The following is a 26,706-nucleotide window of genomic DNA, read 5'->3' on the forward strand; positions in this document are numbered from 1 at the left end:
AGCAACCAGCAGCTCTCGTATCGTAAGAAGTTGAAGCACCTGCGCATGACTCACTCAACTTCAGTTGAACGCCTTAAACACTCTGGTCACATTCAATAGCTGCACAGATCATTGTTGCCGCCGGCTTTACTGCTGTCATGTATGTGTACGTAGTGTATGTTTGGATGTACATGTGTGTGTGTATTTGACAGGTGCTCTTTGTTTGGGTAACGAGTTTGTAGTTTTTACTATGACGCATGAGCTGATCGCGCTCCTCACTCACATATAAGCACTCACATGAACACACGGTCAGAGATAGTAAGCTACACACACTGACAACTATTTATCATTACCATGTCGCTCGCTCTTTCTCTCGCACATTAACGGCGACTGCTGCCCAGAAGTGTTGATGCCTTCCTTGTCAGTCTGCTTCTGTCGAGTGCAACGGCAACAGCTACAGCCACAGCAACATCAATAATTACATACTAATACGAAATGCTCATTTTGCCGCATTTTAATTTTCACACGCTCACAATCACAAGTGTTTTGTATCTGTATCGGCAGCGACAGCAAAACATTGTAAGAACAAGAATGAATAAGAGAGAAGGAGAGCCGCCTCTCCGGTTTCGTTTACTCTCTCCCTCTCTCTCTTTCTTTTCGTCTCTCGCAAGGGTTACTCGTTCGTCGTCGGAGTCGGCGTGGTTGTCGTTGACTCAGATTGGCGCTCGCTCGTGCTCAGTTGGTTTTCGATCGTGCGCCGAAGTAGTTGTCGTTTTCTTGCGGCCGTTATCTCGTTGCCGTTGGCTTAACAAATAAAAATAAAAAGCAGAAAGAAATAAACAAAGTTGGTTTTGCAACGCTCGGTCGCGCGGAGCGCTGCGGGTGTGTGCATACATACATATGTACTTAAATACAGCAATAATATAAAATAGCAACAACTAACATACACTCACATACACAACGAGTCACATGCATGGAGGATATTCTGTATGCTGTTGCATGCGTGGCTAAGTGAGTGTATTTGTGGGTACGCACACTCCAAAATGCGTGGATGTGTGTTTGTGTGTGTGTGTGTGTGTGTGTGTGGACTGTTAATCACGCTTGTCAGTGTGGTGACATTTTCGTTTGTTTTCTTCATATGTGTGTTTGCTCCAGCCAGATCTGCCACTGAAATAAATGTACATTTGCTACACTCGCATAGCTTCGATTATTCTAAATCCTATGCACCTCAGTTTCTATCATTAAATTATATTCGTATATTTTTGTCTTTACTCTCTTCTATCAATATAACGTTATCTCTCACACATTGTGACACACACACATCCACAGTCCATTTTTTTTATTCTGTCTGCCTAATTCTCCTATCTTCTTGTTACTTCGGCACAACTTTAACTTATTTAAGTGTTATTCTTAATGTACAATCTCGCTCACGCTGACATCTTCAGCATTGCCGATCAGCAGCATAAGCAACACAGAAACTTCTTGCATTTGTTTATTGTTGTTGTTACTGTTTCTGTTGCTACCACTGATGTTGCTGTTTTGTTGCCTCCGCCTGGTTTGTACACCGGCAGCACTAAACTGGTTTTTCGAGTTATTTATGACTTTTTTCTACAATATATTTTTTGCCTGCCTGCCTGTCTTCTATATGCCTGCTTTGCGGTGTCTGTATCTCTCTTTGTGCTTAAATACCTGAGTGTGTATCTGTGTGCCTTCAGACTTGACCTGCAAAAAGTGGGGGCGCTACATCTTAAATTTCATAATGTGGCGAAAGTTGTGTCTCGAATTGCAGCATAATCATAATCGGAGTACGAGTTATGCTTAAAACCAGGGCCACAAGTTTCGTTGCCTTTCTCTCTTATATCGACACACACTCACACACATGCAGACACAGACAAAGCCAAAGAGCAACGGATATGACAAATTAAAAAATATTTACATGCTTCACTCCAACTCCAAGCACTCAACAACTTAACTGAGCATTGTAGTTGATCTTTAATTGTAGACAGGCCGCGCAAGTAACACAAAAAACAAAAGCAAACACTAAAAACAAAAGCTAAAACGAATGCTACACAATTCAGTGGAGTAAATGAGAGACTATTGATATTATTGTTGTTGATGTGTGTAATGTGTAAAAAAAGCACATTGGTGTTTAAAAAAGAAACCGTCGCGAGAAAAATTTTGTGCTAAAGTGAAATGTGAAAAAATTAATATTATAAAAAAATAATAATTGTTGTAAATAATTTTATTAATATAGTTTTTTAAAGCAAACACAAACCGCAAAAGTTATGCCAATTAATCAAGTGATCCTTAGTAGTGCCTGTGTTAAAAACCCATTGGAAAAGTTACAATAACATTAATGCAGTTATCAAAACAAGTTTAAATTAACATTCACAACAAAAAGCTACAATATCGCCGTAGCTGCAGAGTTAATGGCCGCAGCAGCATCTGTAGCAGCCTAAGAAAACAGCTGTGCTCCGGGTTTGCAAGCAAATACTGTGCTGACCCTCCTCAGGGCTCCCCCGCAACGCCAACAACGTCAATGTATGAGACCTCAGAGGCATATTGAGAGCGCGCGAGAGAGCGAGAGCAAAGCAGAAACAAAAAAAACCAATTGTCGGAGTTTGCCGGGTTAGTTCGAGTTTCACATTTTCGTGTATTATGTGTGAGTGTGTGTATATGGCATGGTAAACATGTGTTGAGCAGAGCCCGCATACAAAGCTGTGTGAATCGTTCTCGAAGTGTGACCAGTTTCTCGATTTTCTAGCCTTCGATAATAGAAAGCACTAAAATGCAGTACACCAGTACGCGACTTTGACCTCCACGCAAAAAGATGAGACATGCTTTGAAACACACGTGCATGGGGTACTAGAGCAAGTAGTGTAACTGTCAATGCACGTGAGGCTTTTCGTTACAGTGCAGTTCGTATGTTGGGCAGCGTGATGAGAAGCAAAGTAAAAACTGAAGAAAACGTCCACCGTCAAGCGGAAGGAAGAAGTAGAGTACAAGTGATTGGCAAAGGGGAAGGAGAGACGACAGAGAAGCATTGCTAACGAGCGAAAATGTTGTCTATGCAGGAAGAAGACACTCGAATGAAAATTACAAACAATTTATAGATGCATTTGTGCTATGTATATCTATAAACATACACATGGATGTACATATATAGTTACATGTATAATTGACTGGGCGTCGTGCTCCATTTTGTAGATAAAATTTGACCTCTAAAACTCATTGCATAGATTTTAGCCCATGCAAGTGTGTAACATGGAGGCCAAACTAATTAATCCACCTGCCTCCCACAATACATCACAAGTATGTGTATATACATGCATTTAGGTAAATAGAATCATAGACAGACATACATATTTGCTGTTAATCTAGCTTGCAAAGGTCAATTGGCCAGTGAGGCACTGTTCACACACATAGTACAAACCATAGAAACACACAAACCTACAATAACAAACATCCACACATGCATCACCTAGCCAGCAGAGGCGCAGTCACGTTCATTTGCCCAACTTGAAAAGCCTCCCCCCAACTGCAGCCACAGTCGCAATATTATGCAGCAGGCGGGCGGCTGTTGGTGCTATTGACACTCGTTCATTTTGCCGGCATTCTCTCGAACGTCACGACAACGCGCTCTCGTTCGTTTTGTCGAGACTCGCTATTGTCTGTCAGCTAGCAAAATCGCTGTCCCTAATCATCGCGCCCTTATCTAGCCAGCCAACCATCCAGCCAGCTAGTTTAGTATGTATGCGTTCGTTCAAGTGTCTCTTACCGCATATGTATTTGTATTTGTATTCGTATCTGTGGATTTGTTTGTATGCTTATCATTTTGCTGATTGTATATAAAGGAGATTGGGAGGTAAACGACTGTTCATTTGCGTTATGTTTAAACACATTGTTGTCATTTTGATGCGCTTTTGATTTTTCTTTTTTATTTTGCTTCTCTCTGTTGTAAGTTTCAAATGTAAACGTCGAATGCGATTGAAATTGCGGCTCATGCCAATATGTTCCGCAATTCCGCAATTACAATAATAATAAAAATAATAAATAATGGCAGCATCAAATTGGAATTCATTTTTGTCACATTACTGCAAATATTTTATTTAAAACAACAAATAAATGGATTGTCTAGATTAAAGTTAGGAATACTTTTAAGATACTAAAAATAAATGTGGGTATAAAATATACTAAAAATACATTACCAGGAAGAAATTTAAACTAAGTTATGGTTTGAATAAATTAATTATAGTAGAAATAATAAAGTATAACAAAATGACAAAATTATAAGAGAGAAATGGTTCTAAAAATAATCTATCGAGTGAATGCTTTTGATAGATTTTGTTATGTATGTTGGGTATACCAGTAAAAATACATTTTAAACATTAAATTGCGCGAAAAAGCTACTATAAAAGACAGTAAGTAAGCAAGTCGTCACTAGAGAGTCTTAGAAATTAGTTGTAGGGAATTGACGGGAGGTCTTAGCTCAGCTTAGGTCTGTGTTGATAACGACAACGCTTCGCAAACAGCTTATCGGTTTGTTTATTTTATCAAGAGTTTCTACAGTATGATTTTATGTGGTAGTGTACGTTTCTGCAACAAGAATTAATTTTTTGTATTTCTTAATTTTCAATGCTTTTTGTTTTTGGGGTTGTTGTCCTCATTCTTTTCAGTCGCCTCTTATATAATTACCCACAAAATATTTTTAGGGCTTCTTAAGCTGTGCTGTTAAGACTGATGTTATTGTTGTTTTTATTTCAGTGCTTAATTAAATTGAAAAATTAGTCACAATGTGACTGAATGTGTCAAATACAGGTGTCTTCAGTATAGTTAATATCATGATAAGCCTCTGAATTTTATGATCTGATCAATAATTTGGGATATAATATAATATAATGATAACACTAGACAAATTATTTAACATTGTTTAATAGTTGAAATGTTTTTAAATATTCGCTTGACTTAGTCTTAGATGAATTAGTGGGTTGATGTGCGAGAGTGTGAGCTGGATTGGATGTGTAGGCAAAACCAAACCACCATTTCATTTTGTATGACAAGGTTTTATTTTTATTTTTAGTCAATGGGTTATTTTTGTTTATTGATTTTTTATGTATACCTGTCCTATGCAACATCTTCATGTTACATGTATTTCTCATTTTTTTCTACTTTTTATACCCGCTACCCATAGGGTAGAAGGGTATTATAACTTTGTGCCGACAGGAAATATATGTAACAGGTAGAAGGAGGCATCTCCGACCCTATAAAGTATATATATTCTTGATCAGCGTCAACAGCCGAGACGATATAGCCATGCCCGCCTGTCCGTCCGTCCGTATGAAACACTGGATCTCAGAGGCTATAAGAGATAGAGCTATAATTTTTTTTTCGACAGCATTTGTTATGTTTGCACGCAGATCAGATTTAAAGTTTTTGAGCTTCCGCCCCCGCAAATCAAAAAAAATCGAATAACAAGCGTGATTTTGAAGCTAGAGAATTTTGGTAAATACAATAATTACTATAGTAGTAGTTATGATTCCTGAAAATTTGCTTGCGATCAGATAAAAATTGTGGAAGTTATTAAAGAAATACTTTTCTATGAGCAAAAACGCCTACTTACTAGGGGTCTGAGTTGCTTTGGCCGACAATCTGACACATTGTGCCGCCTATGGTATATTTTAAATGGCGTACTATATTGATATACCAAACATACCATTTGGTATATATATTTTTTTTTTAGTATTTTCGGTATATTTTGAAAATGATACCGCAATATTTTGCTTTTATTAAAAATGGGTAGCGGGTATCTCACAGTCGAGCACACTCGACTGTAGCTTTCTTACTTGTTACGAGTTAAAATATGTTTTTGTTTATTTTGCCAACGCATTTTGTGTGCAGAATAAATGTTGTAAAAAAGGTCTTTGTGTCTATCGAAAAATGAGTTAATGAATAGTAAATTATTTTCAATAAAGTTCATAAAGCATTGTATTCGATAAATAGTTAGGGCAACTATTGACATGAACTAAAGAGTTCAAGGTAACAAAAACTAAAAGTTAAAGTTCTAAAAAGAACGATTGTATTTTCCGAATTTTAGGATAATGTTGTAAATGAGATAGCTACATGCAAGGGTGCTCGACCGTGAAATACCCTGCTACCCATTTTCAATAAAAGCAAAACAGTGTGGTATTATTTATAAAAATATACCAAAATACAAAAAAAAAAATTATTCAAGGTTTTTTTGTTTTGTTTATTCAAATACTTTTATTGCATTCAAAATATACCATAAAAAATATACCAGATAAACCAAAGAAACTCACTGAAATTATTTCTTAAATAACTCCCACAACCAATTTTTCTAGAATCCATAAAAACTGTATGCCTTTTAAATAGAGATACAAACAAGTAAGAAAGCTACAGTCGAGTACGCTCGACTGTGAGATACCCGCTACCCATTTTGAATATAAGCAAAATAGCGGACATGTCTAGATCGTCTTGGCTGCTGACGCTGATCGAGAATATATATACTTTGGAGGGTCGCAGATGCCTCCTTCTGCCTGTTACATATGTACATTTCCTGCCGGTACAAAGTTATAATACCGTCTACCCTATGGGTAGCGGGTATAACAAGGCATTTTGGCATATTTCGAAAATTAAAATGTTTTTTGTCACATGCGGATTGCAATGAAACTAATTTAAAGAAGTATTTGATGTTGTAGTCACTGTCCCGATATTTTTTGCCTATTGTAGAGGTTGTAAGAACCAGGCAGCAGGAGTAAAGTATGCTTACTTCAGTTGTTGTTACCTGAACTGAAATTTAATCGAATCTTAATTCTTGGGGTTTAGTATTCAATTCATAAAAATAACAATACAACAATTTAAAAACGTGTGGTGGCAAATAAATGAGGGGGTGGAGGTGGCAGAAAAGATGTGAGGTAGAGAGGGAGAGAGAGCGAGTAAAACTCGTTTGTCAAGTGCGAGATAAAACAAAATAAGAAGTAATAAGAAGTAAAGTGAAATACTCAAAAGAAACTGAATATCACCAACTTAAGCTCTACTGAAAGTAGTCGAGACGATCGATGTATGTAACTTATTGAACCAGTTTTTGCCGCAGGATATTCCGCTATAAAAACTGGCAGCTAACCGAGTACCACAACAGCTAAAGCAACGACAACTGAGAAACAAGGGGAAGAAAGAACTAGTTTCTTCATTGAGTCTTTAGTCGTGTTTCTCTCTCACATCACATCTTCTCTTGATTCTGTTGCTGTTGGGGTTTATTATTACCAGCTGACGACCGACTGTGTGTGTGCGTGTTTGTATTTCTGAGTGAGAACTCGTGCATTATCCACTCGTGTATTATCCATCTACATACGACTAATGTTAATATATTGAAAAACAATATAATTTATTGGTATTCTCAACAAAATATAAAAATTTAACCGTTATGTCAAAATCTCAAAACAATATCAAGGGATACACAAAAAATTGTGTTTCATCTGTATAACTATGGCATGATCATCCAACCCTTTTTAATTTTTTTTATGCTTATTATTTATAGTTTTTTTGTTTGCAAAACGATAGCCATGCAATAATTTGACGTATCTCAACATACTGAAATAACTCAACAACTCCATATGTTAGGTAAATTAGTTTTTCAATTTTAAAATGAAAATAAAAGATCGAAATCTGGCTTCGGCGAATTTTCAACATAAATTTCTTGTTTTACGATTTTCCTTTTTCGATTGACATGTTTTCAAACTCAAGATGTAGCTTTCTTGTTTCTATAAAGTAATTTTATATTTTTGTGCATAACTTTTATATTTCCGATTCGATTAAATTTTAAAAGTAGCAAGACCAAGCCATCAAAAATTATGAAACACATATTCAACACGAAAGAAGGTTAAAAACATGTTTTTTTAAATAAGTATTTTTAGTCTTGATTAGCTTCATAATTTCTTAGACATGTTGGTTTTTCAAAAATATGTTATATTCTAGATATTTTAAAATAACCATCACTTGTCATACGGTAAAAAATTATTCATTTTCATTTTCATCGTATGTTATTAAAAATTCAGTGTTTGCTCTGTCGATCGGGATGTATGACATTTTCATACCCGCTACATGTTGGTACCAAAATTAAATAAAGTAGTTTTAATCTTAAACTAGCCAGACCTGAAATTACTAGAACTAGAAATTAACTGACTAGAAATTAAAACTTGTGCATGTTTTTATTTCTTTGTCGAGATATCAACTTGTGTGTAATAATGGCATAACATCTCATCGTCCGTTTTGCTGTAGTTGCTCAGCTTATAATTAATAATGTGCCCAGTCTCCAAAAGAATATTTCATTATACAGAGTCCTAGCTCATAAATGGTAGCACTACCTTGAAGAAAGGTCAGGGTAGTACGATATTCAAGGTTAAGCCTCTTAATGCAGAATACTTAAGATGAGACCACTCAAGCGTATTGAATTTTTGATCGTTTTGTAGTCAAAGCGGGGTTAAGGTAAGGTAAAACGATTGCAATAATTTGAATGATTGACATGGCATTGAACCAGATCTGCAAAAAAAGATTTTTCTTGCCACACCCTTGCCGAAAAACAATTACAAACTTTGACTGGTGACAACTACGTAAAGTCTTTTGTCTTAATCGAATATACTTGTTTTTCTAAGAGCATAATTTCTCTCTTGTGAGAATGAGTCAGTCATAAACATCAGTTGCATCAGGTATTGTTACGCCTGGGTGAGCCACACAGTCAAAATCGGAGCTGATCAAAAGACAACTCCAGTCATTGACTAAGTTGTGTGCCATTGTTCTGACTATTTTATAAACAATAAAAAATAATCGTCTGTCGCATTGCAAGTCAGTTGGGACCCTATAAGATCTATATATTATTGATCTTCGGTACTTGTTCATGCGATAAAATTATTTCCATATATTTATCTGTCCTTCGATCATAGATAAGAGAGAAAGCTATCGAATTTTTAGTATTTAGACACCACATGTCTTCTGAGATTTTTGCGAGCACATCAGTGTGACCAACGTGCCCAACAATCAAATTTATTTTATATTAAATGATTTTTATTAGTTGAATAAGGGTATTCCAACAGCTATCGTTTTTAGTTACAAGTTATTCCAGTAACATCGGATTAAAGTAGTAACGGACGTTATCTGTCCAAGCAAATCGAAAAATCGGATAACAAATGTAATTTTGCAACTTGAGCTTTTGGTACACACAATCTTAATTATAATTTTATATGAGATTTGATAAAAATGATAGAAGTTATTTTAAGAAACCATTTTATATGACAAAAAACTGTTGCTATCGGGTCTTAATTGCTTTGGTTTACAATCTGGTATATTCTGTTCTCTATGGTATATTTTAAATTTATCAAAATCCGTAATGTCATTTACTTAGCTTTGTATGCACTTTCATTATTATTTTTTGGTGAGCTTCAATTAGATTTCACCTCGATAACATCGTCGCGCAACTGAATAAATATTTAGAAAAATTGTGTCCAATATTTTCAAATTTCTCAAGAATATGGAAAACCCGAGTTTTTGCTGTTGAAACATTGCTGTTGGTTAGGTTCATTTAATATATTGTGGGTTCAATATGTACATAGTTAAGAAGCGTACAAGTACGAACAACATTGAATACCTAAGCTTAAGACCATTTCAAAAAAGAAGCCCACCTGGCCAAAAAAATTTAATTGAATTAGTTCCGATTTTATGATACAACCTCAAAACACTCAAAACCGATTTCTTTGCCTATTATTTTAAATTGGTGTTAATGTTTTTCAACAAATGAATTTTTTAATATGCAGTTGCATATACTATAATATACTATACACATTTATATTCGGTTTTAGATTTACTAGAGTGTTTTGAATTAGATTTCACAAAAAAAATAGTGGCTTTGATTTTATAATCTTCTAAAATCTAATGTATCGTAAACTGAAAAAGAAAGAGTATGTATTTACAAATAAAACACAAGAAAAACAATAAATTACTATCTAAAAAAGATAATTTTCTGAAACACGGAATTAAAGGGTTTCTCATTTTTTTTTTAAGTTTCTCATAAAATTTTCGAACAATTTGCTGTTGTTTGTTTATTCGTTTACCTTTTTTTTTGATCAGTTTTTGATCATTTTTTTTTTTAATGGCGCCCAAGTTGATCGAGAAATTGAAGACCTACTTAAAGTTGTTTCAGTATCTTACTCGCAATTACCTTTCTTCTTAATTATATGTATATAAAAATTTTCAAAATTTGAAATGTACTAATCAATATATATTTATTTTTATTTACAGTGGCGGTGGCCCACAGACAACAACTGCCGGTCCATCCGCTGGTAATGTGGCTAATAATACCATCGTTGGTGGGAAAAGCACAAGCAATAACATGTACTCCACCCGCCAATCTGTAAGCACCACAACCGGTGTCCTTATGGTCGGACCAAATTTTCGTGTTGGCAAAAAAATTGGCTGTGGTAACTTTGGCGAGTTACGTTTAGGTAAGTTAGTTAACATTTTATTTTTATAATAAACATTTTAAGCAGGAGTATTAAGGAAATAAATTAAAAGTAAACTTCAGATAAAATTCAAGAATAATTTGTTGCAAAATAAGTTATTAATCCTCAGTTAGTTTTTTTTAGCTTGGATATACGATTAGTACTCCGTTAATTTTCGTAGTGTTTCCCTATAAAATTGTAGTTCTAAAAACGAATACACCCGTCTAATTGCTTTCCGTCGAAGAACTTTTTTATGTGTATTGTATTCGATCATTATGTCAATGAAACGATCTTTTTAAATGCTGATTTATCAGTGAACTAGACCGCCAAAATAAATTTCGTGTTTGTAAGGTCTTCTGACTTGAGTGATTCCTGTTCGACTAACATTGCTCTCTCTCTCTCTTCCTTTCTCTCTCTCTCCCTCTCATTTTCGCTTTCTCTCGTCCCCCATCTTTTTTGGCATGTGATGTGACGTTGGCACTAAGAATTTTTTTGGTACCCATTTTTGTTACATCCTTTGCAAGTGCATTACTTTTCATAGCCCCCAACAAAACAAAAAAGACAGCAGCAACAGCAAGAACTTTTTCGCTATAGTAAATAAAATGCCATTCCATTCTGCCATCTGGTTTGTTGTCGCCTCAACCGCCATAGTCTCTGTCGTTGGCATATTTGCTTTGTTTGCTAAATGCGCTTTTATAAAAAATTTCTTTTTTTTTTGCGGTGCTTCGTCTCGATTGTTGGGATTGCCACTTTTGTGCAACTGCTGAAGCTGTTGTTGCGTTTGTGTTGTTGTGCTGCCTGCTATATGCAACAGGTAGCTCAAAAAATAAATAAATAAAAGCAAATGCAGTACTGCTCAGACATTGCGGAAACCCTGTGAATCATAATTAATTGATGTCCCACTCCTCCATATAAGTATTGGGCATATCTTCTGTTCTGGTTGATATCTCAATCAATCATGAGCAAAAAAAAAAAAAAACAATAATGTGGTGTATATTGCTTCTGTTATTCTTATGAGTCATTAAACTTGTTGTCTTCAAACCACACAATTAATTTTGTTCATGAATATATCAATTGCGTGAACAAAAAATTTTATTTAAATAGCACCTGCATATATACATATGTATGTACTTCAATGGTGCGTCGTCAAAACATTTGACCGGAAGGCAGTTTACCTTAATTAAAAACCCATAAACACTGATCTTCATGTAGTTTTAAAAACGGGTTTACTCATTTAATTAGAATTCACTGCAACCGAGGCTTAATAAGTATGTCTGTAATAGTTAAATTTAAGTAGTAATTTCAAAATATACCATAGAGTACAAAAAATGTCAGCCGAATTTGAAAATATTCTGTTTTTTTTTAATGGCGTCGAGCAAGTGAGATTTTTGAAATATATGGAGAGTTTTTAAGGGAAATTTAACAACTATCTAAAAGTAAAGGCGTGGCTCTGTGTCACAGACAAGATTGCCTTGTAGGTATCAAAGTCATGCGCATTTTCCGATACGATTAAGTATGACAATTTATATGAGTATGAATATGAAAGTAGAACATCAACAACAAGGTTCTAATTCAAGCCAATAAGCAGATAGGCGATCAGCTCTTTGCTATTCGCGACATAGCTTCACGCCTTTGACAAGTGCTAAACAAATTTGATTCCCAAACATTGTCAAACTAATTAGAACTGGAAATACAAATCATTTAGTACGGATTGATCAGTTTGTCGGTGTGTATGAAATATGTCAGATAATCGTAAAATTGATCTAACTATATGATGAACGGTCATATGTATAAAAGTATGTGTAATCATCATGGACGCAAATTTTAAATGTTATTTTCTTAACGGTCAGGTCGTCGTATGTGTTGCTTTGGAGGCGCTCATGTTGGTGGGCGTGGCGCAGAAGGTATTCAAGGTAGGAAAGGTAATCTGCATGTTGATTGGTTAGTTGATTAGTTCTGGGTTGTTCCAGTTTATACCGATAGCATGATATTAATTTGTTGTATATTTGTGTCAGTCTCTAAGCTTAGGCATGGGCTGGGTTGCTCTTTTATATGAATATGTTATTAACAAATGTTTTAATTACGGTTGAATTTTCTTTTCTTTTGCAGGCAAAAATCTTTACAACAATGAACATGTAGCAATAAAAATGGAGCCTATGAAGTCAAAGGCTCCTCAACTACACTTAGAGTATAGGTTTTATAAGCTATTAGGATCACATGGTATGTTGAAATGTTTCTATAATAAAATTACAATTTGACTTATTCACTAATATCAATAACAAAGAATATAATATAATATATATATGTTCAATATATATATTATGCCCGATCGTCGACAAATTAACAAATTACTAACCAACAACTCCAATATAACTTTGTTTTGCACCGTTACCACCTTCGTAAATTCAACTTTATGATAATACTTCGTATCATGAGTGTACTCAGATTACACATAAGAAGACATGAATAGATTTTCTCAAGCATATTTTGGAGGTCGGTGCGTGATTTGAAATTTAAAAAAATATACAAAAAAATTAATGCATATAAATGGAAAAAAAAGAAATCAAAATTATTTAAGATAATACATGAAATATTTTTGTCACATATTGTTCTGATGTTATATCCACCAACTTACTATATGCTGATTTCCCAACCCAGTTTAAAATCTTACATTATACTTACGCCTCTTCTATTTTTCGTTGTTCTTATATGAAACATTCGCATACATCATATATATATATATATGTATACATAAATATATATTTATGTATGCCGTGTTCCTTCATTGAACCATGAAAACCTCCATCCGATGTGAACTCAAAAATGATACCGAAACTGATACTGAAACCCCCCGAATCAAATTATCACCGTGCGATCAACCATCAACCAAATCCACCAATCAACTGAATAATTACATTACATATACAATATGATGGCATGACACATATCCTGTAAAAATACAAAATAAAATCCAATCAATCCGAAACCGAAACCGATGGCGCTCCCCACAGCCGATAACGCCCCAGAAGGCATACCACGCATTTATCACCTGGGCACTTGCGGTGGGCGTTACAATGCCATGGTGTTAGAGTTATTGGGATTATCATTAGAAGATCTCTTCAATATTTGCTCCCGTAAATTTTCACTTAAGACTGTATTGATGATAGCAAAACAACTTGTAAGTTTATATGCAAAACGGCCATAAATTTTCGTTATTGTTTGAGCGAATTGTCACGGACTTCCCATGACGCGATTTTTCACCGCTTCACTCTGGGTATAACAGTTTATATGAGTTTTTCCCCCAACGAATGCATGTGAGTTCGTGACGCAGTTCGCTTAAACAGCTTTACACTTTATTATTTCGATTGTAAATTACATTTTGAAGCAAAGTGTCTCAACGGCTAAGACTTTCAAGTTAACAAGCAAATATCGTTTTTAAATAATATTAATACAAAAATATCACTCAACCCTTAGATTTGTACACAACACACAATGAACGTTAGTGCCAATACTTTTACTTATGTAGTGGAAGAAAATTTCCGAACCAAATTAAATATACTCTTAACATTTATATATTCCTTTATCGTAGTTAAAAATATTAAGATCTTGGTCTTTTTTTTGTTTCTTGGGTCGTAGCTCATTTCAACCAAACATTGAAATTCAAATTGTAATTTAACCACAAAATCAAATACTTTAAAAGCATGTTACTAAGCATCGTAAATAGGCAAACAAATCTACTTACCAAGACTCCTTATGTACATAAATAAAAGGCAAATTTTTATTTTTCTATTCGTAATCGAAGAAAAAGATGCAATAGATTTTAAACACAGTTTCTTGTTAGTTGCATAAGTTATAATTTGTTCCTCCTTGTTCTCTTCATTTTATTAATGAATTACTTTTTGTATGTGCTATACGATTCTACTTATTTTAATCAACTAACACAGCTCCAAGAAGATGTTTTCCTAAAGTGGTTATTCACTGCAACAACACTGGGATCTCACATAACTAGGGCCAACACATAACTGTTACAAACACAAATCAAAACACATAAGTTTAATAATATTTGTCTATAGTAAGTGCAATTGAAGCGAACTAGAATTAGCCCTAAGTGTTCTATATGTATGTATATTTACCACTTCTACTGCGACATATGTGTAGTTCTAATTAAAGTTGCAATAAACTGCAGGCTTTTATACTCGTATTAATGTTAGGCAAGATGGCAGAGTTGCCATACTTATATTTGCTTCCTCGTTATATGCTTCGAGAATCTCTATTTTTGTTGTTCTTGTTGTTTTTAGCCCAGTTTCGCAAAGTATTGACAAAAAGGTGGTAATATACGTAAGACGCGCTATAACTAACCAAAAAGAGTCATATAATATCACTATCAACCGTTCGCTTTTTTTTTCTTCGTCTCCATCCTGCTGTATTCCCAAAATCTCTTTACAAGAAACAAAAAAAAAAATAAATAAATAAATACAAAAAATTGTAAGCTGCAATAATACAAAATAATATCTAAAATGTTCTTGTCTCTTTTACCTCACTCTTCTCTTCTCTTTCTTATCTTTCCGTACATCTCTCGTTCTTTGCATAAAACAACAACAATAACATACGAAATAAAAACATCGTATCCACGTTACTTTTGTGCGCTGCTCATCTCTAAAAACCGAAATTAAAACTGAAACCACAAATACAATTTAAATGCTTGATTTTTATTGAATGAAATGCATATGTTTTACAATTTTCCGCAATTTGTTGGTCTGTAGCAGAGGGTGTACCAGAAGTATATTACTTCGGCCCATGCGGCAAGTACAATGCTCTTGTTATGGAATTGCTTGGTCCATCACTTGAAGATTTGTTCGATATTTGCGGCAGACGTTTCACTTTGAAGAGCGTACTACTGATAGCTATACAATTAGTAAGTACAACCAAAAACCACAATAACAACAACAACAACAACAACAGCAAACAACATGAATTTAAAACAAACAAATGCAACTACAATTAGAAATTAAATCGTTTTTATTATTCGAGCACGCGCATTTCTCTCAGTGCATTTCACATTTTGCTCACACACACACACAACACTGGTTGCAGTTAAAGCGTTTAACCAACACTGGCCCACTCATCGCAATTTATCACACATTCTTCCCGCTCTCAATACTTTTTTTTTTGTCGGAATGATTGTGAGTTTGGTGTTATAGTGTGAGTGTGAGTTGAGTAAGGTTTTTTTGGGTGGACTTATTTAGTTAATAAAATCCTTTTGAGGTATTATTATTTGTTATAAATTGGCTAACTAACAACAAAAACAACAACTATGAGTATGTTGCTAAGTTTATTAATTCAATAATTTTATGATATTTTTTAATTTTTCTTTGTAATATCTGGTTAAGGTTTTCTTATTTTTACGATTTTAATGTATTATTTAGTAAGAGTTCTTACGGCACACATTTTTTATTTCCGCTTTTTCACTGGTAATTTAATACATATATTTTTTATTTTAATTTATTTTTGTATCAGCAGACAACGTTCATTGTATAAATCGTTAATAATAATTGTAGTCATACAATAGTAATAAAAGTGCATGTACATTTTAAGTAGTTGACATGAAAGTGATTTTAGTTTGCATTTATCAATCAAATCAATTTAAGAAGACAACAATCGTTGCCATCATATCAACAACAACGACAATCACTCCTTAAGCTAGTTGAGACACTATCAAAAATTTAATTTATATAAAATAAATAAATACAATGTATTAGCACATTTCTAAAGTCTGTTAAAGAGCAACGATACGTACCCAAATCATTGAAATTTCATTACATTTTTCTGTTCTTTGGTAGACTTTTTTTGGAGTGTGTGCTCGCATATGTACATATGTTCCAAAATGATGAAATCTAATCGAAAATCTTGTTGCCTTAATTTTTTTAACTTCTAATACACATCCCAGCTCCACCGGATCGAATATGTTCATAGTCGGCACTTAATATATAGGGATGTGAAACCAGAGAACTTTCTCATTGGCAGAACATCGACAAAACGTGAAAAAATTATACACATTATTGGTAAGTCATTAAATTTGCATATAATGGGTTATGTGTGTTTAAATAAGATTTTTTCTAATTCTATTTACTTATTTCAGATTTCGGTTTGGCCAAAGAATACATTGATTTAGATACAAATAGGCATATACCATATCGAGAGCATAAATCCCTGACCGGTACTGCTCGCTATATGTCAATCAATACACATATGGGACGCGAGCAGTCAAGGCGTGACGATCTGGAAGCCTTGGGACATATGTTTATGTACTTCTTAAGAGGTTCACTGCCGTGGCAAGGCCTTAAGGCTGATACACTCAAAGAGAGATATCAAAAAATCGGTGATACTAAACGGGCAACGCCTATTGAGGTCAGCCACACCAGAATTAGCTTATTTAGCATTTATTATTGATTTATGCTTTTAATGTTGCAGGTGCTTTGTGACGGCCATCCCGAAGAGTTTGCGACATATTTGCGTTATGTGCGGCGGTTAGATTTTTTCGAAACTCCCGACTATGATTTTCTGCGAAGACTGTTTCAAGACTTATTCGAGCGTAAGGGATACACCGACGAGGGCGAATTCGACTGGACAGGGAAGACAATGGTATGTGACAATTTTCAAATCAATACATTCAGTTTTTCATATTACACATTCACTCTGACATCTAACTCTAAAATAACAAATGGAGGAAATTCACATTCTTAACATTATTCGTTCCGTATTTGAAATTCATTTTTAATTTTTAGGAAACTTAAGTCAAGTATTTCCTCAAAGCTAACATTTAAATAATTTACCTCATCATATAACTCTGAAAATTTTCACAATGGGTACAAGCATGTTCAAGAAATTCAGAATGAAAATGTTATCGATTATAATGGAAGCATGCAAGCCACAGATGCCCATTTAATAGCCATACCGCAGATAATGATGATTGGCCTCAGAGTATTCATTGCAGTTCCCATACTTGTTGCAATGCGATGCTATTTTCCGTTCATGCATATATTTTTAAAAAGCGCCAATTGTCAAATTAAATTAAAGGGAGACTCCTCAAAAAAGCACAAAAAACAACACTTTTCCCCTGAAAAAAAACGAAAAAAAAGAAATATGAAACTATAAAAAACTACATATTGTTATTTTAATTGTTCGATTGCAAGTTTTGCTTATAAGTCAGATTAAGATGGTTTACTTTTGTGTATTTGTTGTAATCGTATATGTGTCTAAGACCAAGGACCATCTGGATCAAATGAAGGTTCTTAAGAATGCGGCACCTTCATATTTGGCAAAGAATAAATCTGATAAGGTATCATATTCTATCTACTACACAACACGGTGTGATCGTATTCTGCTGAAAGTACCGATAGTTTGCTTGTTCAGTGTTGGTAAATGCTTGTCGTAAGCTCCATAATAGTTCTTAAGCACATAATAATAGGTCTTAAGCACTAGCAATAAGGCCCAACAAACTAACTGTAATCGAATCCATTCTAACAGCACTATTTTCTCTCTCTTTCTCTCTTTGAAATTTCCCGTCTACAACAATGCGTTACGTAAATATCCAATTAAACAAATCTATCAAAAATACCGTTTCATGTGTTTATGCGTGTATATGTGTATCTACTACTGTGCATTAAATACAAATTTAAAAAAAATAATGTATAAAAAACAATCGACTGCATCCATATCTATCTATCATTGAAATACCACCAACCACGCTCACAGTCCACGCCCGTCGGATCTCTCCAAACTGGCCATGAAGTCATCATTTCACCAAATAAAGATCGTCATAATGTAACGGCTAAGGTAAAGTATTGTAACCTTTCACTGACAACAAATACGAAATATTTGTATTATTACTTTTTCTATGGTTTGTTTTTAAACGAAACATAATTTAGTTTCATATTCTGGTTATAAGGCCAACAGTTTCCTTTTTGTGTGTTTACTAAGCTTTAAAATTCTATTGACATTGAAATATACGTATAACTTTTTTTTTTGGTTGTCATCTATAAGAATTTATTTTCAATCTTTTTAATCTTTCAACAACTATAATTACTGTGTTTATTTTTAAATCTGTTATGAAATTTCGAACGTAATTTCCTCTAGGACGTCTCGTATTTTGATTTTGATGATGTTGATAATGAAAATGAAGAATATATAATACTTCAGGTTAGAAATTATTGAGTTGCCATCCATGCTTATGCCAGTTTGTTAATATTGAGAGATATGCTGTATTATGCGAGCTCCTATTACAAAAATTCAGTGCTAAAATTTAATTAAGAAATTGTATTAGAGTTTGTCATTTCAGTGAGCTAGAAGGAAATAAATTATCAATTAATGATTATGGATTTGTGTCTGTATGATAGTTGCTAATGAGTCGCTAATAACTTTTATTGCTCTTTTTTTCATTTATAACTTCCGCTAGAAATTATGTAATGAGACTTGTGAACTTTAAATTTCCCGAAATAATATATATAATACGCTAAGAATGGGCCTATTTAAGGTTTTTAATAAATAGTAGTGTGCAATTTATTTTTAGTCAAATTATTATTATTTTTTAATTTGAAAAAGAAGGAACTAACATTTGCTGCTTTTTCGGGATTAGAAATTCTGGTGAACGGTTATAGCAACTAGACTATAAATAATTAGTTTATGCTGCTGAATAAAAGACACACATACTCACTTCCACACATACGCACACAAAAATATGAAATCATTGAAAACGTTCCTCTTCGATTTTGGCTTTAAGTGTTAATCCTTGGTTATATTGCTGTATTATCTTCAGTTTTATCGATCGCACATTTGTTACCCTTTTGTTGTTAGCTACAATCTTTAGAATCTAGTCTATTAACAATAAACAAACCGATAAATTCACAAATTAATAATTGACAAATTTACGCATTGATTGCTTGATTTAAACCCAATCCGATCCGAAATGAAACGTTACAAAACGAACCGATTCGATCCGATCCGATCCGATCTGAACCGATCACCGACCCACCTACAGACAAATGCCAAAGGAGGTGTTGCTGCGTGGCCGGACGTGCCCAAGCCGGGTGCGACCCTTGGCAATCTGACACCCGCCGATCGGCATGGTTCAGTGCAGGTAAGTTCAGAGTCAAAGACGAAGCCAAAGCTAAAGCATGGCAGCAAACCAAAACAAAAATAATATACAATTCTTTGGAAATAAATTAGGAATTTGATCCACACAATTGTTAAGCATTTTTCGTTTTCTGTTTTCTGTTCAGTTTTCTGTAAATAAATTTAAGGATACAAGCATCTATCATATAAAACAATAATGTTCGGTTTCGAAATTCGGTTGAACTTACAAATACAGCATTAACATTTAGTGTTATAGCATTAAGATTAAGTGTTCTCTTTCTAATCTATTGTGTGCATTTGTGACCTGCCTGACATTATTTTCAAATTTATTAAGTCTGTCCTTACTACATACACATTCATATATACAGATATTGAGATATACACACATATTTTTCTCCTTAGGCTATTGATAAACATACTAAACATTGTGATAATGATAATTACAACAAGAAATATCTATTCATTGAATTACTCGCAGACTGTTATATTTTTGGCCTTTTCAATTCTAATGTTTTCACTTGATTTACTCTACATTAGCTCAACAAGGTACTGAATTCAATATATATCCCAAGTGTACTATCGTTCGGTTTGTTTGTTCTCTCGTTGCTCCGTTCCCACTAGTTCTTTTTTCTCGGACATTCTTTTTTAAAACTTCTGTTCCGATTATAAAATGTATTGTGCATAGCTTGGATTTTATTTCCATTTAGCATTAATAACAAAGAAAAATAATATTGAAAAGTAAACAACAGATGCATGCGATTGACATTAAGTCAATATAGAGAAAGATGCAAAAATCTGCACTGCATGGCGTTAATCAACACCGATCTATATGCATGTCCCTAAACCCACATATTTATCTATATACCCACAACACACACACACACACACACACACACACACACACACACACACACACTCACTATAAATTTAGAAGTACTCGATTAAGCATGATTAGCGATAATTCGGCAATATTTGGAAAATCATGATATCCATGTAAACGGGCTCCTTTATTTTTTGATGACACTTTTCTTCATATATCCACCAATTGCAATTCCAATTCATGTCATGTCCATAATTATTCAGAGACAGTCATTGTGAAGACAAACTTATTACAGAGATTGCCCGAAGATTCAAGCTCGGACGATGATAGCCCCTTTTGATGCTTATGAGGCAAGCGACTGCGAAGATGAAACTAGGAAATAACTCATGCCAAGCCAACACCCCACTTTACTTTCTATATCTACTATTTCTTCTACCCTACTACATCACAATGACCAATTCAATTGTCTATCCAACACAATATGCTATAAGATTTTATTTACATACATGTGTAGAATCAACAAAACTGCGAGGTATTTTATAAACTTCGTGTGGCCTGTCTTGTCAGTCAGTTTATTGATACGTATTCAAGGTGTGATTGATTGTATGTGTACGTCCTTCATGTGGGTGTTGTTGTGTGCAATTTTCTGTCTAAATCACAATTATCCATCATTATGAACTGCTTCTGCAAACGAGCTGAATTTAGTAAGGCAATCTCTGTATTAATAGGGTGTTTTTTTAATATAGACTAGAATATTTATTACAATTATTTTAGCAAATACAAAATTTCGTTTTCAAAATACAGTACAAGAAACAACAATAAAAGGACCCATGCTCCCATGCTTGATGCTGTAGATATGTTATACATAAAAAATAGATAAATGAAATACATATATAAACAATTTTAAAATGCAACACCCACCAATCACTATAATAAATAACTTAAAGACTAAAAATATATTGTAAATGATCGGGGTTTAAAATGGTGTTTACAAGATACTTTTGAGTTCATATATTAGGCTCGTTTGCAAGCATGTTGAAGATCATCAAATGCAAGAATTGAACATCTGAAAGTTTCCAAATTAGTTCACGCGTAGTGTGAGACACAATTAGCACTCAATAGAAGCGCACATCAGTAGCAAATACTCATCGAAGTTAAGATGGGAAATTTTGTAACTTTTTTCTGGCATAAAATTGTTTCGATTTTTGACTAGCGCTGTGAAAAACATGTAACATGTTATAAATGAGGTGTGTAATACGTCCAAAAGATATAATCACGATATATACTCAATAAGAATGCTAATAATATGTATAACTCTATGTTTAGTGTAAGCGTGGTTTTAAGCCGAATCTAATGCAAATCGATTTTTCGCAATTCTTGCTTTTCATGCTGTTACAGGTTGTGAGTTCGACAAATGGCGAACTGAATGCGGACGATCCCACGGCCGGACACTCGAACACACCCATCACACAGCAGCCTGAAGTAGAGCTTGTCGATGAAACAAAGTATGTGAATTGCAAATGATTATCGCTCGATTGATCGATCGAGATATCGATCAATTGATTAATGATCAATCAGTCGATTTGGTGTTTTTGCTTTGTCGTTTTAATGCACATCTCTCTTTTTTGGTTCTCTCTTGTAACTGTTTCTAGTGGTTCCTTATATTCCAGATGTTGTTGTTTCTTTAAACGAAAGAAGAAGAAATCAACGCGCCAAAAATGACTAGACGGTGTACAATGTAGTCCAGAACGCGAGGCAGTTACATTGCTGCGCGCCACTTCACATTCAAACTCACGGGATAGCGTATTGAATAATCCAAGTCAGGATTACATACAACAAGCAACGTCGCAGCATACGTTGCGTTATCCTCCATCCGCGTCAATGTTGACGCCAACACCAACTACAAATACACCGACACTTCCGTTGTAATTTATATAAATACAGAAAATAGAAAGCAAAAACAAATACAAAAAACTAAACATTAAACACCGTCAAAACAAAAAAAGAAAAAAAGTAAAAAAAAATTGCAACAAAAAAACATAATTTTATTATTATTTTTTATTATTTACCAATTTTGCGTTTATGTTAATTATATAAATTATTATAATTATTAATTATATTATTAATAAAAAAAAGAGAAACAAACAAAATGCAAATACTATACATACACAATTATTGGAGGATAATAAAAAACTGTCATAATATTTTCATAATTCAATCAGGAGCCAGGTAGCTCAGTGTTGTGCTTAAAGTTTGATAAATATCCATTTGCTCTAATCGATGAGAATTCAAAACTGTTTGACAAACACATAGACACACCCACACCCACCCACAGGCAGGCACTGACACAAAGCAGAGAAAACCACTTAAAACATATTTAGATATATACATACATACATATATACCGATATAAACTAATTTAAATACTAGTGCAGCGTCATTCAATGAAAACTACAATGCATTACATGTATTAATATTTATAGACAAACAACAAATTGTACATTATTATACGCGTATAACAACAAAATATTCACATCATTCGATCAACTATTGAACACACATAAAACTAATGAGAATGCATACACACGTACGTTTACACATACTTGTTTGCTTGTGTTTTCGTCCAGTCGGTAAATCCATTCGCACCCTTTACACTCATTCGCTCTCTTCAAGTTTCCTTTTCTTTTCGCGTAGTTAGCTTTTGTTTAGCTTTGCTTTTGGATGCACTTTTTACATGACATCCATACATTGCTTGGCAGTCTTTTCTTTTTAACGATGTTCTCTGCATAGTCCCTCATATATAGGGAACCCAAAATAGAAAAGTGCTAAAAGCAATCAATTTTGTCTCGATACAGGCTGCTGAACGATGTATGCGTGTTTATTGTATGTATATCAATGAAATACATATGTACACTTTATTGTATATAATTTTTTATAACTAAATGAATGAACATTAAATGCAATTAATAGTTGAATTCTTTTTGTACAAGATTTGTGCATTTATTTGATTAGTGTGTTTTTAGGTCAATTTTATTTACAAAATACATTTATGAAATTTAGTAACAAAAAAATTACATAAACTTCAGCTGGAAATCCCTTCACAAGCAGCCTTAACAAAAAGAAAAAAAAAACCAAAAAAAAAAAGAACAAGATTAGTCCTCCTTATAGGGGCACTGTATTTCCCAATAGCAATAGCTAATCAAAAGTAAACAAAAGTAACTAAATAATATCATGAACTTTCTAGTTATTGATGCATGGAGGAAGTAATAAAAAGAAATATGAAAAACAAAGTACTGAGCTATTTATTTTGATATTACGTGATACTAAACTTACATACCACACTGAAAGCTGCGTACAGCTGCGCCTCCCGAACCCATAATACATTTAAACATCAATTTCCACACAATCTCTAATAATACAACAAAATAATAATGAGAAATTAAAATCTTTTTTCAACGCATTTGAATGAATTTGTTTCCCTTCCCATAAAAAGAAAGCGTAAAAATAACAGAAAATTATATACATATTTTAAACAAATTTTTTATACTTATTAAAATATACATACTACAAGGATTAACAAGAATAACAAATAGTATGAAATATTGATGTAATGATAGACGAAAATTGTGTTAGCTTTACAACACAAAGAAAATGAAACGAAACTTAACCTTAAAAGTGTTTTTGCGATTTTCTTCAATTATGGGAAACTAAAATCAAATTTCGAGCATTACATGATACATATGATAATACAAAATAAAAATTGCATATGAAATTTACCAAATTTCTTGTATAGTTAAATGAAAACCATTTGTATTATATATGAAATCAAAAATTTCACAAAGAATATTATGCTATACATCAATAATAAGAAACCGATATTTCTATAAACAGTCAAGTATAACAGATTATACATACATACAAATATAATGTACTTTAATGTTGATAAACAAAAGAAAAAACAAACAAAAATAAACTTGAAAAAGATGAAAAAACAAATCCATAAAATGAAAAGAAAGTAAAAAATGAAATAAATACGCGCACGCATTATGGAAATTGATCAAAATTAAAAGGCATTCAGAACAGAACTTGACATACAAAACATACTGATGTATTTGATAGAACGGATAGAAGGAGCGAGAGCGAGTGGAACGTAAAATCGTTTCGAAAGCAGTGCACGCATAGCCTTTCGCTAATTGCAGGAAAAGCAGTTAACAATGTTAACTCTGGCAAGCAGTTTTAAACATATTTAACATTTAAATTTATTGCATACGCGAGCGACAAAAACAAAGCAAAAATATTTAAGTCATTTACAGTTGAAATGGTCAAGCATCATTTTAGTTGATAACTGGAAACAAGTATGTAAAAGATAAATATTGTATAAAATGATTTATTATTAATTATAAGTAACAGAACATAACAAATTAAGCAAATGAAAGAAAACCCCGAAAACATACAGAGAAAAGAAAAAAAAAAACAGCTAAAAAGTAAAATAAAATAAAAGAAAATTATCTACAAATTTGTGTGCATGTGTTTGCTTCAACATACTCATATAATTTTTCCTTAAATTTTCAGCATTACTCAATTTAATCACGGATATAATCGTATATTTTATGATCTGATTCTACTAATGTAATGTAATGTAATTGCGGGTTTATCAATTTAATTTTTGTTGAAATCAATCAAGAATGCAAATCTCGTAATGAATCAAAGACCTATATTTTTACTTGTTTTCCAAAATAGAATTAGGAAAGCGAAACTAACTTAGGTATTAAAAGTAAAAAACTACAGAGGAGATGACTTTATGATCACCTCTAGACATTTTCAATAAAAGCAAATTCCTAAAAAGTATACCGAATTAATTAAACCGAGTGCTGTATTTGGTATATGAATATAGTGTTCCATTCAAAAATAACCCTTAAGTGGAAAATGTTAACTGAAGCAACTATATCGGCTGTTGCCGCTGATTAAGAATATATACACTTAACGATGGGGTCGTTGTTTTATTCTTCTGCCTTTTACATACATTTCCTGTAGGCGCAAAGTTAGAATCGTCCACTTGTCAACGGAAGGCAAAATTTCCTTATTTTCCTCTACTCGTATATACTTATTTTTCGCTTGGTAGCTAGCAAATCTCTAGGAATCAATTAGACTTTAGTTAGTTAGTTAAAACAAATTTGAACTGTGTGCAAAAATGGCAAGAGCCGCGGAAAAAATTATGAGTCTATCTCTTATAGTCTCCGAGATCCAGTGTTTCATACTTCAATAGACAGATAGATGGACATAGCCATATCCTCTCGGCCATTGCCCGTTACATAAATATGCCTTAGGCCCAAAGTTATAATACCCTTCTACCCTATGGGTAGCGGGTATACAAAGGCTAATTGATGGTTGCACTAACTTAGGTTAGTGATTGTAGTCAAATTCAAATAATTAAGGTTAGCTGGGACAAAAACCTCGAGCTTTTTTCGAAGTATGTATAAAAAAGCTTTTGCCTTGACTAGAAAAAAACAATATTAACTGGCTTGGCGCTGTCGCTAATAAATAATAAAACAGTTGATCCTAACCTATGCAATCTTAAGGTCAGATGCCTCAGTCTCAATTACTCTCTCGCGCTCTCTGGTCGTGTGATGCTAACTCAAGTGATTCGAAAAGTGAAGGGTTGTAAACGAAGATTTGCCGAGCTGATGTTAATTCTAATGGCCGTGAGTGTGCGAGGCACCTTATGCTTGGCATAAGACAAGAAATAGTGTTTGCTAGTCTACAGGTGAACGTTCGAGTATAGAGTTGAAGAGAGGCAAATGGTGAGCAAGAAGAGAGTTTATGCTGCATGTGTTTAACTTAATTTGCTACTCACGTACTGACGTGTTGCCGACGACAATAGCAACAACAACGACGACGAAGACGACGGCGCTGCCGAGTGGCTTCGTCGGGAGAGTAAGATCGTGAATGTTTCAGGCGGGTCGAGCTGACAGAGCAAATGAAATAACTGCATGATAGACTCAAAACTAACTTCCAACAGCACCAGCGAAAAAGCGTCAAAGGCAAAAGCAAAAGTCGCTGCGCAAACAGCCGCAGCAGCAGAGACAGCGGCAGCGACAGCAATGGCAAAAGCGTTAAGAGCACCAAACAGACTTGATTTCAGCCAACGCCAATCAGTCTGTGCGATCACTTCGAGCATTTAAGACTTGTGCAGCGCAAAACAAAGAAAGAATACAAAGTATTAAGTAAATGTAAAAACTTGAAAATAAAAGGTGTCGAATCCCGTTT

General features: G+C 33.8%; 1 protein-coding gene across 27 annotated transcripts; it reads left to right on the forward strand.

The window, feature by feature from the left end:
• Positions 1 to 734: 734 nt before the first annotated feature.
• Positions 735 to 26,690, forward strand: LOC117573343 (casein kinase I). 27 transcript variants are annotated; one of them, XM_052007459.1, is made up of 14 exons: positions 735 to 861; positions 2,234 to 2,607; positions 10,288 to 10,490; positions 12,597 to 12,707; positions 13,499 to 13,665; positions 16,435 to 16,549; positions 16,627 to 16,895; positions 16,959 to 17,129; positions 17,749 to 17,826; positions 18,243 to 18,323; positions 18,624 to 18,686; positions 19,525 to 19,623; positions 21,838 to 21,944; positions 22,092 to 26,690. In XM_052007459.1, exons 3-14 carry the CDS (start codon positions 10,379 to 10,381, stop codon positions 22,159 to 22,161), a joined length of 1,443 nt encoding a protein of 480 aa, XP_051863419.1. In that variant the 5' UTR covers positions 735 to 861; positions 2,234 to 2,607; positions 10,288 to 10,378; the 3' UTR covers positions 22,162 to 26,690. The 27 variants fall into 27 exon arrangements, with proteins under 27 accessions (XP_051863419.1, XP_051863414.1, XP_051863412.1 ...); XM_052007454.1 differs by lacking the exons at positions 735 to 861; positions 2,234 to 2,607 and having other exon boundaries at positions 22,110 to 26,690; XM_052007452.1 differs by lacking the exons at positions 735 to 861; positions 2,234 to 2,607; positions 13,499 to 13,665 and adding an exon at positions 15,251 to 15,402.
• The last annotated feature ends 16 nt before the right edge of the window (positions 26,691 to 26,706 follow it).

This window comes from Drosophila albomicans, chromosome 2R (genome assembly GCF_009650485.2).
Source record: "Drosophila albomicans strain 15112-1751.03 chromosome 2R, ASM965048v2, whole genome shotgun sequence".
Lineage (NCBI taxonomy): Eukaryota > Metazoa > Arthropoda > Insecta > Diptera > Drosophilidae > Drosophila > Drosophila albomicans.